Genomic DNA, 13,803 nt, shown 5'->3' with positions numbered 1-13,803 from the left:
ACGCTCTCCTTGCAGCCAGGCTTTCCTTGTCTGTCCATTCACCTCTGGATCTGTAGCATTCTGACTGGTAGATCTCTACTCCATGCTAATAATGAACTGTGGCATTTTAACAAAGCTGATTTCTAGATCTCACTGCTAGCCTCTTAAGCTCAGACCCTATTAGAGGGTGAAAATGCTAGCTAATGACATAGTAGTAGGACTAGTGGGAACACCCTACAATTTTTTCTGAATGAAAAGATGGAAGATCAGTCACCTCCAAATTCGTATTATTTTATACCAGGTTGTTAACAATTTTATTCAGTCTCTAGTCACTCCTTCACCCATCCTCTTCCTTCTATGAGAGGAAATTATCAGTAAGGCAAGTGAGAGACTTCTCCGCCTGACTATCTTTAGTCAAATAAGATTTCTAGGGCTGGTCGGATAAGCATTGCTACTCACTCTGGCTATATTGTATCATTGTTGTCGTTGTTCAATCACTAAATCCTGTCAGCCTCTTTTCGACCCCATGAACTGCAGCATACTATCCTTAGTTCTCAAAAAAAAAAAAAAAAAATGTTTATTCTCTTGGCTGAGCTAATGTGGAGATCCATTTCTTTCAAATGCCGCATCAACAACAGCTCTGTGCTATGCGCCCAGGCAGCCTGCTGGTGCCTGCTTCCCACAGCTGTTCTTTTTTCCTTTGTCCTTGACTCACATGTTCCCCAGGATGTTTATGCATTCCAATTTAATAAATTACGTGTGTGTGTGTGTGTGTGTGTGTGTGTGTGTGCGTGCACGCGCGCGTGCCCACGTGCGTGCAATGCCTTTAAATACACTGGCCTTGGATAGGATTTTTGAAGTTATAAATCCTTTAAGCACACCTGCATTTTTCAAGTAACACACCTGAAATCAGGTGCCCAGTCCAGGCTTTGGGACCACACTGGGCAGACGGCAGGAGGCCTATCTGTCAGCAGCCAAATGGAATCAAATTGGACCCATGTTGTTATTTAACCCCAGCGTCCACTTAGGGCTCCTGGCATGGTTGATGAAATAGTTCCTGTTCTGCCAAAGGGCACAGAGCCCTGAAGAGGACACTGCACATCTTTGTGTCTCTACCCAGGGCTTCCCGGGTGGTGTAGTCGTCAAGAATCCACCTGCCCACAGGAGACCCAAAAGATGCGGGTTCAATCCCTGGGTCAGGAAGATCCCCTGGAGAAGGAAATGGCAACCCACTCCAGCATTCTTGCCTGGAGAATCCCATGGATGGAGGAGCCTGGTGGGCTACAGTCCATGGGGTCACAAGGAGTCGGACACAACTGAGCACACAGCACATCTACCCACCTCTGCTAAGTATACACTAAACGTTGTGCCCAGGGGCCCCGTGTGTCTTGCTCAGGCCTTGTCTGATAGAATTGCTCAGGTTTCAGGGACCACTAACCCTGGGGTTGAAACCCAGGCAAAATACAGTTAAGGAGAATTTTACTGGCTACTTACTTTTGCAACTTAGTTAAATTTCTGGATAGTTTTATGCATATTTTATTCCTTTTTTTCTTTTCTTTTCCAGAGCAAGAATGAACGCTTCCCGAGAAGTAAAATCGGTAGAACTTCCTAACTGTAAATTAATAAAAGGAATAGGTAAGCATTTGAGAAGAGGAAGTATTATCAACTGATAATACTCCACTTGAAGTATTACCTTGTGAGTTATTTGATTAATACACCTATTTAATTCTGTTCAAAAATAAGACTACTAGCCAGGAGAGTATTATCAAGTCAGTAGTTAGTTGTAAATACCAGATTACTTGACCTTTGGCTCTACCAACCTATCATCAAGGGGTTTGACCACTTTTTGATTATTTGTTTTTCTTTGGTTCATTTAGCAGAAACTGTAGTCAGGAAGCATTTGATTTTATGGTAACATAACCTGAGCAGATGACAGAGGAGGGACAGAAGGAGAAAGAGTAATGAGTAAAGGGTAAATGTTTATAAAGACCTCACACACCTTTGCAGTTACCACAGGGCTTTCCTTATGCATTTCTCTTTTAATATCTGGGAGGCAAAATTTTCCCAGAAGCTCTCAGTAGATTTCCCCTCAGATCTCATTAGTCAGAGCTAGACAACAGGCTGGTGCCCTAGCTGCAAAGGAAGCTGGGAAAGTAATTAGGGGGCCTCCTTTGTGGGAGGCAGGCCCCTCAGCAAAGATAAAAACGATGGGGTAACAGAAGCTGGTAGACAGCCAGCAGGGAGGCTCGGAGGACTCAAGTCTCCATCTGGTTTCAACCAATCAGCTTTGTTATTTGAAAAGAACTTGTTTGACATTTATGCTTTTGTTATGTTTGAGGGTTTGTTTGTTTTTTTTAGAATCATTTATCTCAGTTGAGGTTAGAAAGGCTAGATCACATGATTTTATGCAAATAGCATCAATTAGCTTGGTCAGATATCATATAGTGCAATCATTTTTTCTAAAAAACAAGCATGATATTGATATTAAATATCACTGGGTATTTGTAAAATTAATACCAAATAAAAAATCAAGTATGTCTTGAGATTGATTGAAATTCAAAAAATTTACATGTGTTAAAGCATAACTAACTTGGTGAGTTATTTATTGTTACTTGTAAAGGCATATTCAGCATATGAAACATATCCTTACTTTAACCAAAGCATTTGAAATTTGCTTGTGTTTCCAATAGGGCTTTTCAAAGAGTTTATTTGATTTGGAATGATTAGGTGTCAACATGTATGGGGAGTTTACTCTGTGTCTTTAAAAATTGCAAGCTATTTTCAAATTACTATACCTTTTGTACCTCTAGTGAATTTCCATGAAATTTAAGAGATTTCAGATTCTGAGAAAAAAGTTCTAGTTCATCAATTTAAAACAAATATATTAAGTGTAAATTTTAAATACAATTTATTATATGAATCTCATAAATAACCATATGAATCAGTTTGAATAAATAAAGGAAAGAATGATTTATTCTGAACCTATCAAAGAAGAACTAAATATGTAGCCCCATTTTCAAGTTAGGGGTGATGAAGAAAAGGCCCCCTGACTTCCTGCAACAGTCTAAACAATCTGTGCTGTCTATACTCTCTTTTGAAGAAACTGGTGCTGAAGACTTGGAGATACTTCATAATGGACTTGCTTTCATTAGCGTGGTAAGTGTTCCCTTTCATTTCCTGGGCTCTGAACCATTTTCTAGGACCAGCAGCTTGCCTTCCATTTCAGCCTTCTTTATACCAATGCCCATCTTCAAATAAAATGAGCGGTGATATGGTTCAAAAAACAACCTGTGTAGGCATACTGGTGTTAGATTATGATCATGTATGTTCTACGCATGTTTGTATTCCTGTGTGTACACTGGACTCCTGGATTCCCTTATCTTCCACGGTGACAATTTGAGTCCAGTGAGTTCAAGAATGGCTTCCCATTCATCTGTCTATTCCCTGAAGAACATAAGCAGTGTAGTCAAATAACTGCTGAATTGAGAGTGTGTGCGTGTGTGTGTATGTTCCCCCTCACATATCATTTAGATTTTAATCCTTCTTTTTACACTTTTTGGAATAAGCCTTTTAATTTTAAAATGTTAGTAGGTCATGCCACAATCCCAAACTTCTGGAAAGAAGAGCCATCTTGTTGTTGAAACTCTCCTGCATACAATTCATTGTGGTAGATGATATAGCTCAAAAACAAAAGTCATCACCCTAATGAAGGATAACAGAGTTGATAGGATACAGTATTCAAGTCATCCAGCCACTGAAAATTCTTTGCTGCCTGTTGTAGTTTATTTAATCCAGTTTTCTCCTATGAAGACTGATCATCCTCTGAAGAGGTGTCTTACAAACTTTTTTTTAAAGCAACAGAATACAAATTTCCATTAAATCTTACGTAGGACCCCACTATCTAAAACAAATAGTAGCTGGACTGTCCTACCTTCAAGCTAAGGAAGAAGGAGTTGCTCCCTGGAGTTATTAGACTCTAACCCTAAACCTTTGTTTCTGAGATGCTTCCATGAAACCTGCCAGGGAACGATCCATAACCCGTGTTCTTCTATGTTCCTTGCTTGTATTACTGAAGCTTATTAGTAAATGCCTCTTTGGTCTGCTCTTCATCTTTTTTTTTTAATCGTCATCATGGGTTGGTAGCTGTGATATTCAGCATACATGCTTTGCAGCTGATGATGGAAGGGTCTGTGCCCATTATGTGGGGTCACCTGGGAGCATGTGACTTCCAGAGACCCCCAAAGACTGCTTGCACAAGCCAGCTAATAGGCTTGCCATGTGGCTTGTGGCCTGAACCAGACAGTGTGAACCCATGTGCTATCTACCACCTCCATCAGCATTTGAAGTATTTGTAGAGTGCCTGTGTTTTCTCCTCTGTTATTTTATAAGGGATTACGATATCCTGGAATAAAAAGCTTTGAACCTGATAAGCCTGGAAAAATACTTCTGATGGACCTAAATGAAGAGGATCCTACAGTGTTGGAATTGAAGATGACTGGAAGTAACTTTGATGCATCTTCATTTAACCCTCATGGCATTAGCACATTCACAGATGAAGGTAATGAATTCAATGTTTATTAAAAATAAAACCGAACTTAAAAAAAAAAAACAGAAAAAAATGTTAATGAATGAATATTTCTTTTCATTCAACTAAAGTACAGTCATGAATCATGTGCTCACTCTGGATTTTAAACTTACCTCCTATGTGAATTAAATATAACATAACCATGTAAATGCTTGAGAATGCTAAAATACTTGAGATTTGCAAAGCACCTAATTTTTAAAAATAGTAACATTCACATAATCCCTATAATTACCATAGTGATAATATTCAGCCCTAATAGGAATGAGTTTTTCCATTTTAAACAATCATACAGATCCAGATGTTTACAGCAACAGATTTCTCTAACGTAAGACACCTGCAACCTACAGATCCACTGACAGTCACCTTCAACGTCGCTACCCACTGGTTCCTTTGTTTGTCTTCAAACAGTTTCTCCACATTTTGACAAATTGCCCCGTCCATTATGCTTTCATCTGATTTCTTCCCTTCTTTTTGCAGCCATTTCCTTGGTCTCTACATTAATTCTCAAGCCTGGTTGTTCACACAAGCACCTGGAGAGTTTTAAAAAGCCTGATGCCCAGGCCCCAGCCCCAGATATTTTGGTTCAGTTGGTCTGAGGGAGGCTTGAGTGGTAGTGCTTGTTACAAGCTCTCCAGCAGATAAGAATGTCAGACCAGGGTTGAGAATCCCGCCTATCCCCATGGCCTCCATCAGACAATCCCTTCCTTGGTCCTTGCAGACTTTTCTGCAAGGGGGGACTAAAATTGCTGCCTTGAAAGTCATCAGCAATGTCCTTATTAAGAAACTCTCTCTCCCAACTCTTCCCCTCCTTCCTTCACTCTTATTTTATACCGTTGGCCACTCAGTGGTAAGAATCTGCCTACAAGGCAGGAGCCTCAGGAGACCCGGGTTCAATCCCTGGGTCAGGAAGATCCCCTGGACAAGGGAATGGCTACCCACTCCAGTATTCTTGCCTGGAGAATTCCATGGACAGAGGAGCCTGGCTATAGTCCTTGGGGTCACAAAGAGTCAGACACAACTGAGTGACTAACACAACACCTACGGCCAAATTAAACTCAAAATGTTAAAAAGTAATTCATCCTCTTATCTTCCCTTCTTCATGTTTACTCCATATGACTTCCCTTCTTCCATATATATATATCTATTAAAATTTATATACATACATATGTATTTCCCTTTCAGTGATCTCTTCACCCATTTATTAACAGTATATTTTATTTTTAAGATATTGTAAGTGCAAAGAAATAGGATGTGGGGTGTGTGCATGCTCTTTTGAATTAAAAAGGGAAAATAACCACATAAATATTATACAGGTCCTCATATAAATTACTTTTGCTTTAAACACTGCATCATGGATTCCTTTCCCTGACAGTGCATTCAGAGCTGCTTTGTAATGGCTGTTTGGAATTCTGTGGCATGGGAGAACCATAATATAGTTCATCTGTTGATGGATATTGAGCCTGTTTCCACCTTTATGCTCACTGAAAACTAATGCCAGAATAAACATTCTTATGCATGTAGCTTCTGTGACTACTTATGATAAGTTCCTAGAGGTAGATTCTGCTGTGCAAAACATGAATCTGGGTTTTCATCCGCACTTATGTTAGATTTCCACTTCCCATATTCCTCAGCCATCATCAGGGACTTTTGGTACTTCCTGTCAAATTCCTCTCCTATCCTTTCCTGCCTTTTCCTGTCAGTAGGGTAAGGCTCCAGGGCTTACCTACAGGGGACTTTCAACCAACCAGTGTATGACTGTGGGTATTGCAGTAATCCAGGCGTGTGGGGAGAAGGAGCGCCTCCTGATCTAGCCGTTCTTCCTCCTGCCTGGATTACTGTGGTACCCACAGTCATATTCTGCTTGGTTGAAAGTCCCCTGTACGTAAGTCCTGGAGCCTCACCCTAAGCCCTACAAGACTAACCTGGATTCCTATGTCTATGGCTTCAATCCTCCCACTCTTTCATTCACTTCTACTCCAACTACAACCTCCAGCTAAGCTCCTGCCTCAGGCCCTTTGCACATTCTTTTCCTGCCGCCTAGAATACCCTTTCCCCAGATATTCATTTAGTTCAGTCTCTCACTTCATTTCAGTATCTGCTTTAGTGTCATCTTCTCAGAACTTGCCTGACTCCCATGAAGAAGACATCTCATTTCTCTGCATCCCTTTATCTGGTTTTATTTTCCTTCTGTAGCACGTAACACCAATTAAAATAAACATCTGCTTGGCAAGGGGCCTAATGGGAAGCCTCATAGCTGGCTTTTCTGTTCAGATTTCTTCCATTCAACCTCCTAAACTTGACACTATTTTCCTTTAAACACCAATTTGGTCATGTCAAAGCTTTCCAAAGATTCACTGCTTCCGAAGGCAAAGACTATGGTCTAACATCTGATCACTCCTTCTTGACCACTTACACTGGCCTCTTTCATGCTGCAGAGTTGCACTGACTCCTGGAAGCTGCATCCCTTTGATATTATCTCTCAGGTGCTCTTTTTATGGAATTTATCATCTCACACTGTGTAAATTACACCTGAGCACACCTTCTCTTATTGATATTCTTCTCATCTTTTATCTCTTTTATCTCAGTGCTGCATCTTGCTGAGCCCATTTGCAGCAGAAAGCTTAATAAGCTCTTTGGAGTTTTAGTGTCAAGGGCTGCTCATTCTTAAGTTGAGGACTTTTTCCCCCTGTGGAGTCTGGCAGTTTTTAGACTGTCACTGGGTCTTCCTTTAGCCATTTTTCTCTGGAGCAATCACAAATGCTTCTCTCTACAAAGAGATGAAAATATTCCATCTGCCTGACATCCTAAGTGCTGGTTGGAGGTGGGTAGAAATTGCTTTTTGGAGACAGAGCTGACAGCTGAGAGCTCAGTTAATGCTTCGATTTTTGTTTTTAATCTCTTCTCAGATAATACTGTGTACCTGCTGGTGGTAAGCCATCCAGATTTTAAGTCCACGGTTGAGTTGTTTAAATTTCAAGAAGAAGAAAAGTCACTTTTGCATCTGAAAACCATCAAACATGAACTTCTGCCTAAGTACTGAGATATGACATATTTCTGATTTCCTTTAACACCAGGGGATGGTTTGTCTACTTTTAGTGTTTCCTTTTGGCAGAGGTGGGGGGTGGAATGGCGAGATAGTGGTAACTCTCCTTTCTTTTTTTTTTTTTTAATTTTATTTTACTTTCATTTATTCCTTTTCTAATGCTCTTTTTCCTCTTTCTTATTTTTTAAATTATGAAAGTATGATAGCATATTTACAGGAGACTAAAGTTACTTAAAGCTCAACATTCAGAAAACTAAGATCATGACATCCGGTCCCATCACTTCATGGCAAATAGATGGGGAAACAGTGAAAACAGTGTCAGACTATTTTTCTGGGCTCCAAAATCCCTGCAGATGGTGACTGCAGCCATGAAATTTAAAGACCCTTGCTCCTTGGAAAGAAACTTATGACCAACCTAGAGAGCATATTAAAAAGCAGAGACATTACTTTGCCAACAAAGGTCCATCTAGTCATGGCTATAGTTTTTCCAGTAGTCATGTATGGATGTGAGAGTTGGACTATAAAGAAAGCTGAGTGCTGAAGAATTGATGCTTTTGAACTGTGGTGTTGGAGAAGACTCTTGAGAGTCCCTTGGACTGCAAGGAGATCCAACCAATCCATCCTGAAGGAGATCAGTCCTGGGTGTTCATTGGAAGGACTGATGCTGAAGCTGAAACTCCAATACTTTGGCCACCTGATGCAAAGAGCTGACTCATTGGAAAAGACCCTGATGCTGGGAAAGATTGAGGGCAGGAGGAGAAGGGGACGACAGAGGATGAGATGGCTGGATGGCATCACCGACTCAATGGACATGCTCCTGACTGCTGCTAAGTCACTTCAGTCATGTCCAACTCTGTGTGACCCCATAGACAACAGCCCACCAGGCTCCTCTGTCCCTGGGATTCTCCAGGCAAGAATACTGGAGTGGGTTGCCATTTCCTTCTCCCAATGGACATGAGTTTGAGTAAATGCCGGGAGTTGGTGATGGACAGGGAGGCCTGGCGTGTTGCAGTCCATGGGGTCGCAAAGAGTCGGACACGACTGAGTGACTGAACTGAACTAACTGAAAGTTACATATAGTTTCACTGTATATTATTAATACAATTATTTTTTAAGTAGGTAAATTAAGACTTTTAATTGGAGTTTCAATATCAAACTCTCAAAAACTAATAGACTCAACAGACAGAAAAGTAGAAGGAAATAGAAGACCTGAAAGGCACCATGAACCAATTCAACATAATTATGATTTATACAATTTTCACACAACAGTAGGATACAAATTCTATCCAAGTTCCCATAGACTGTAAATGAGGGCAACTCTCCTTTCTGAACTCCTCCAGATGTTCATCCGCAGAGACTTTTGAGGACTCAAGCTCCAGAGAAGACACCCATCCACTTCCTCCCTCATTTCCCGGGTTGGCTGGACCCTGATTTATGGCTCCTAGTCCCAGAGAATGTTCCTCTATGCTTTTACCAAGAAAGCACTCTACTCTTCTCCAGAACCAGACTTAGTATCTCAAACCCAAACCAGTTTCATGGACAAATTTCACCTCTTGAGCTTATTTGTTCTTGATATTTATAGTAAAAGTTGAAATTGTACATGTCTCTAAGAATTAGAAACACAAACCCAAGAGATCTGTGATCCAGTGCCTCTAAGACCTCCCAGAGCTGCTTCTGCTGCTCTTCATTTGCACGGGATTTCTGAAACAGCGGCTCTGTGTTAGCAGCCAGCTCTATCCCAGCTTCCTCCACAGCACAACATCTAGAGAAAGAAAACACACACAGATCCCTGATCCCAACACAAAACTGACATCCTCACTGGCCTTTGTTGTTGTTTAGTCGCTAAGTCGTGTCTGACTCTTTGTGACCCCATGGACTGTAGCCCTCCAGGCTCCTCTGTCCATGGGATTCTGCAGGCAAGAATACTGGAGTGGGTTGTGGTTTTCTTCTCCAGGGGATCTTCTCAACCCAGGGATGGAACTCACATCTCCTGTATTGCAGGCAGATTCTTTACCGCTGAGCCACAAGGGAAGCCCTAGGGTTCTGTTTATGAGGTAATGATGGATTTAAGAAAATAATTTGACACTATCTTCCCACACAGTTTTTATCCTCTAATCGTTGTGATCTTTTTAGAATCTTAACCTCTATTTGAATGATTTACCTGCAGTACTCAATTATCTCAGAATGTGTAAATCTGGATTTCTTTTAAACCATGTGGCACGTACTTGCAGGTGTCTAGCAAAGCACCTGGTAAGTGATGTGTGCTGAGTGTTACCAGGGCTCCTCCCTCTCCTGTCTTACCAGGCGGGGCTGAAGCTGAGGAAACTGACACTGCAGAGAAATCAGGTTACTGGAGGAAGGCAAATTAACCAATGTGTGACCATTACAAACCACAGCACAGGTCTTCATCTGCATGAAAGTTCAGAGAATAGCTTTTGGTGGGAGAGTTTATTCATACCTTCATTCAACAAATATATTTTGGAAAGAGAATGAGGACACTGAGTGTCTGGAGACTGTGCCAAATACTGAAATCTAAATTAGGGGAAAGTGTGTGGACTAGAGAAGCCAGACTAACGGCAGAAATGACAGTGATAATGAAAGTTGAATGAGCTTCCGCTATAACTCAGGTGGTGCAATAGCCAATTTAACAGATTATTTTGTTAGCTTTTACAAGTATGTTCTTAATTAGGTTTTACTACTATACCATGTTAAATTTAAAACAAATGAAACCTGGGGACACTGCTTCAGGGGACACTGTCAGTAAATGGCACAGCTGGAATTTTAATCCTTGAGTCTGGAGCTTGAGTCTGGAGCTTCTGCTCTGAGTCGCTATGAAATAGTGAAACTTATTTTATTTCTTTTACCATTTAATCTTGGAAATCTTAGTTTTGTCCAATTTTCTAGGGTTAGGGCTTTTTTTTTTTTCTTTTGTTATTGCTGTTCAATCGCTAAGTCATGTCCAACTCTTTGTGACCCCATGGACTGCAGCACACCAGACTTCCCTGTCCTTTACTATCTCCTGGAGTTTGCTCAAACTCATGTCCATTGAGTTGATGATGCCATCCGGCCATCTCATCCTCTGTTGTCCTCTTCTCCTCCTGGCCTCAATCTTTCCCAGCATTTTTCAGGGTCTTTTCCAATGAGTCAACTCTTCCCATCAGGTGGCCAAAGCGTTGGAGCTTCAGCTTCAGCATCAGTCCTTCCAATGAATATTCAGGTTGACTTCCTTTAGGATTGACTAGTTTCATCTCCTTGCTATCTAAGGGACTCTCAAGAGTCTTCTCCAGCACCACAGTTTGAAAGCTTCAATTCTTCGGTGCTCAGCCCTCTATATGGTACAACTCTCATATCTGTACATGACTACTTGGCAATTGCAAATGCATTGGTCTTTGGCAATACAGAACCAAACTATAGTTAGTGTCACAATTAACTAAAATTCTGCTCTCCCAACCCAAGGGTTAGCCATGTATATTTTCCTCTTTGTATTTGATGGTTGTTTATAAGGTTGTCTATAGCATTAATGGGCTTCCCTGGTGGCTCAGATGGTAAAGAATCTGCCTGCAATATGGGTAGGCCTGGGTTTGACCCCTGGGTCGGGAAGATCCTCCGGAGAAGGGAATGGGAACCCATTCCAGTATCCTTGCTTGGAGAATCCCATGGACAGGGGAGTCTGGTGGGCTGTGGTACATGGGATCACAAAGAGTCGTATACAACTGAGCGACTAATACAACAACAAATAGCGTTAATATTCCAATGACTAATCTATTATAATAGAACAGGTTATTAATAATAATAACATTTTTGGTCATTATTGATCATTTACAACATGCCAGGCATGGTGCCAAGGTCTTTGATTCATTATTTCATTTTATTCATACCCCAACCTTCCAAAACATGGAGAGGCTCAGAGCATAGTGACACGCTGTGGCCACATACCACGTTGAGGGCAAGCACAAATGGAGGATTCAAATGGAGCCCATCAGATTTCAAAGCTATGACTCTAAACCTTTCTGCTCTGCTCTTTTTTTTTTTTTGCTCTGCTCTTTTTTAAAAGGAAAAACAGCAAAGGATTAAAAAGCATACTAATTTCATACATTTACCTTTAAAAAAGAGAAGGAAAAAAAAAAAATCTTTGCGGGCTTCTGCCTGAAGCCCATACAGACTAATCCTAAATTCCTAGACCCCCTTTCTCATATAGGAACAGTGGCTACCGTTGATGGAGGCTTTGTGAGTGGCAGGCTCACTGCAAGGCAGACAGCAGGCACTGTCTCATTGTAATTCCCACTGCAATGCCACAAATGAAGATGCTGACCCTTGGTCTTATACTAATGAGCTGTATGACTTTGGGAAAATCATTTAACCTCTCTTTGCAGATGAGAAAACTGAGGCTCTGTATGCTTATCAAAGGTGCCCAGGAGCCCGGGGCTGCGTCAGAGCTGATGTGCTGAGCTGTGACGCCCTCCGCAGTGGAGCTGAGATAATTCTCTCCTGGATAATGGCCCAGAGGAACTTCTGTCACCTCAATCAGCACAGAATGACTCACTTATGTGCTCGCTGTTGTACCTATGAAAGCAGAAAAATAGATTCATATATCTTAGATTTTCAGTAACACAGAGAGAATCAAAATCAGAACAACAGCAAGAAAAAAGCCACCGCATCCTATTTCTGAGAGTTCTTGATCACGGATATGTCACTCCGTTTAGAATCATGAAACTTTATAGCTGAAAGTGACCCTGTAAGGCTGGACGATAGACCAGTTGACCTCCTCCTTTTTTTTCTTTAACAGATAAATAAACTGAGGCCCTGGCATATTAAATGATTAACTTTCCCTAGATTACATAGCTAATAGTAGCAGTTCAATTCAGTCGCTCAGTTCTGACTCTTTGTGACCCCATGGGCTGCAGCACGCCAGGCTTCCCTGTCCATCACCAACTCCTAGAACTTACTCAAGCTCATGTCCATCGCATCAGTGATACCATCCAACCATCTCATCCTCTGTCGTCCCCTTCTCCTCCCACCTTCAATCTTTCCCAGCATCAGGGTCTTTTCCAATGAGTCAGCTCTTCGCATCAGGTGGCCAAAGTATTGGAGTTTCAGCTTCAGCATCAGTCCTTCCAATGAATATTCAGTACATCCTTTAGGATGGACTAGTTGGATCTCCTTGCAGTCCAAGGAACTCTCAAGAGTCTTCTCCAACACCACAGTTCAAAAGCATCAATTCTTCAGCTCTCAGCTTTTGTTATAGTCCAACTCTCACATCCATACATGACCACTGGAAAAACCATAGCCTTGACTAGCTGGACCTTTGTTAGCAAAGAATGTCTCTGGCTTTTAATATGCTGTCTAGGTTGGTCATAGCTTTTCTTCCAAGGAGCAAGTGTCTTTTAATTTCATGGCTGCAGTCACCATCTGCAGTGATTTTGGAGCCCAAGAAAAGAAAGTCTGTCACTGTTTCCATTGTTTCCCCATCTATTTGCCATGAAGTGATGGGACCAGATGCCATGACCTTAGTTTTCTGAATGTTGAGAACTTTAAGCGAACTTTTTCACTCTCCTCTTTCACTTTTATCAAGAGGCTCTTCAGTTCTTCACTTTCTGCCATAAGGGTGGTGTCATCTGTGTTTCTGAGGTTATTGATATTCCTCCTGGCAATCTTGATTCCAGCTTGTGCTTCATCCAGTCCAACATTTCTCATGATGTACTCTGCATGTAAGTTAAATAAGCAGGGTGACAACATACAGCCTTGACGTGCTCCTTTCCTTATTTAGAACCAGTCTGTTGGTCCATGTAGCAGAGCTATAACTAAAATGTGAGTCTCAAGATTGTCGGGTTTTTTCCCACTGCCTGGCACTGCCTTGAACTGCTCTATACGAGCATAAACCAATGTGGCCTGGATAATGATTCCTGGATTAATTTAATGTCTGTGGAGCTTAGTCTGTCTATACACACACACACACACACACACACCACGGCACTTTTTTCCACGGCACTTTTTTCCACGACACAGTTAATAGGTTTTGTTCCGTTCCTTTGCTATAATAACCTCTTCGGGTTTCTTCAGGTAATTACTGTCTTCGAGGATTGCATAGGCAGGACTGATTGCACATATTCTGGGCTGTAACAGCTATTGTGAAGTTTCCGTCGCACATTCTGATTTTACGAGTGTATTTTCATGAACGCCAGTGTGTGAGCCTGCC

The 13,803-nt window shown here is 41.4% G+C and overlaps 1 protein-coding gene across 1 annotated transcript in view; it reads left to right on the top strand.

Moving 5' to 3' along the window:
* PON1 (paraoxonase 1) overlaps positions 1 to 13,803 on the top strand; it is a 31,127-nt gene that overhangs the window by 8,367 nt on the left and 8,957 nt on the right. Inside the window, exons 2-5 of the mRNA XM_061164929.1 lie at positions 1,544 to 1,614; positions 3,080 to 3,135; positions 4,369 to 4,537; positions 7,471 to 7,597. Of these exons, the coding sequence (XP_061020912.1) occupies positions 1,544 to 1,614; positions 3,080 to 3,135; positions 4,369 to 4,537; positions 7,471 to 7,597 (423 nt within the window). The remainder of the gene's footprint in view (positions 1 to 1,543; positions 1,615 to 3,079; positions 3,136 to 4,368; positions 4,538 to 7,470; positions 7,598 to 13,803) is intronic.

The sequence above is a fragment of the Dama dama genome, chromosome 18 (assembly GCF_033118175.1).
Source record: "Dama dama isolate Ldn47 chromosome 18, ASM3311817v1, whole genome shotgun sequence".
Lineage (NCBI taxonomy): Eukaryota > Metazoa > Chordata > Mammalia > Artiodactyla > Cervidae > Dama > Dama dama.
This window is presented reverse-complemented; position numbering and strand designations above follow the sequence as displayed.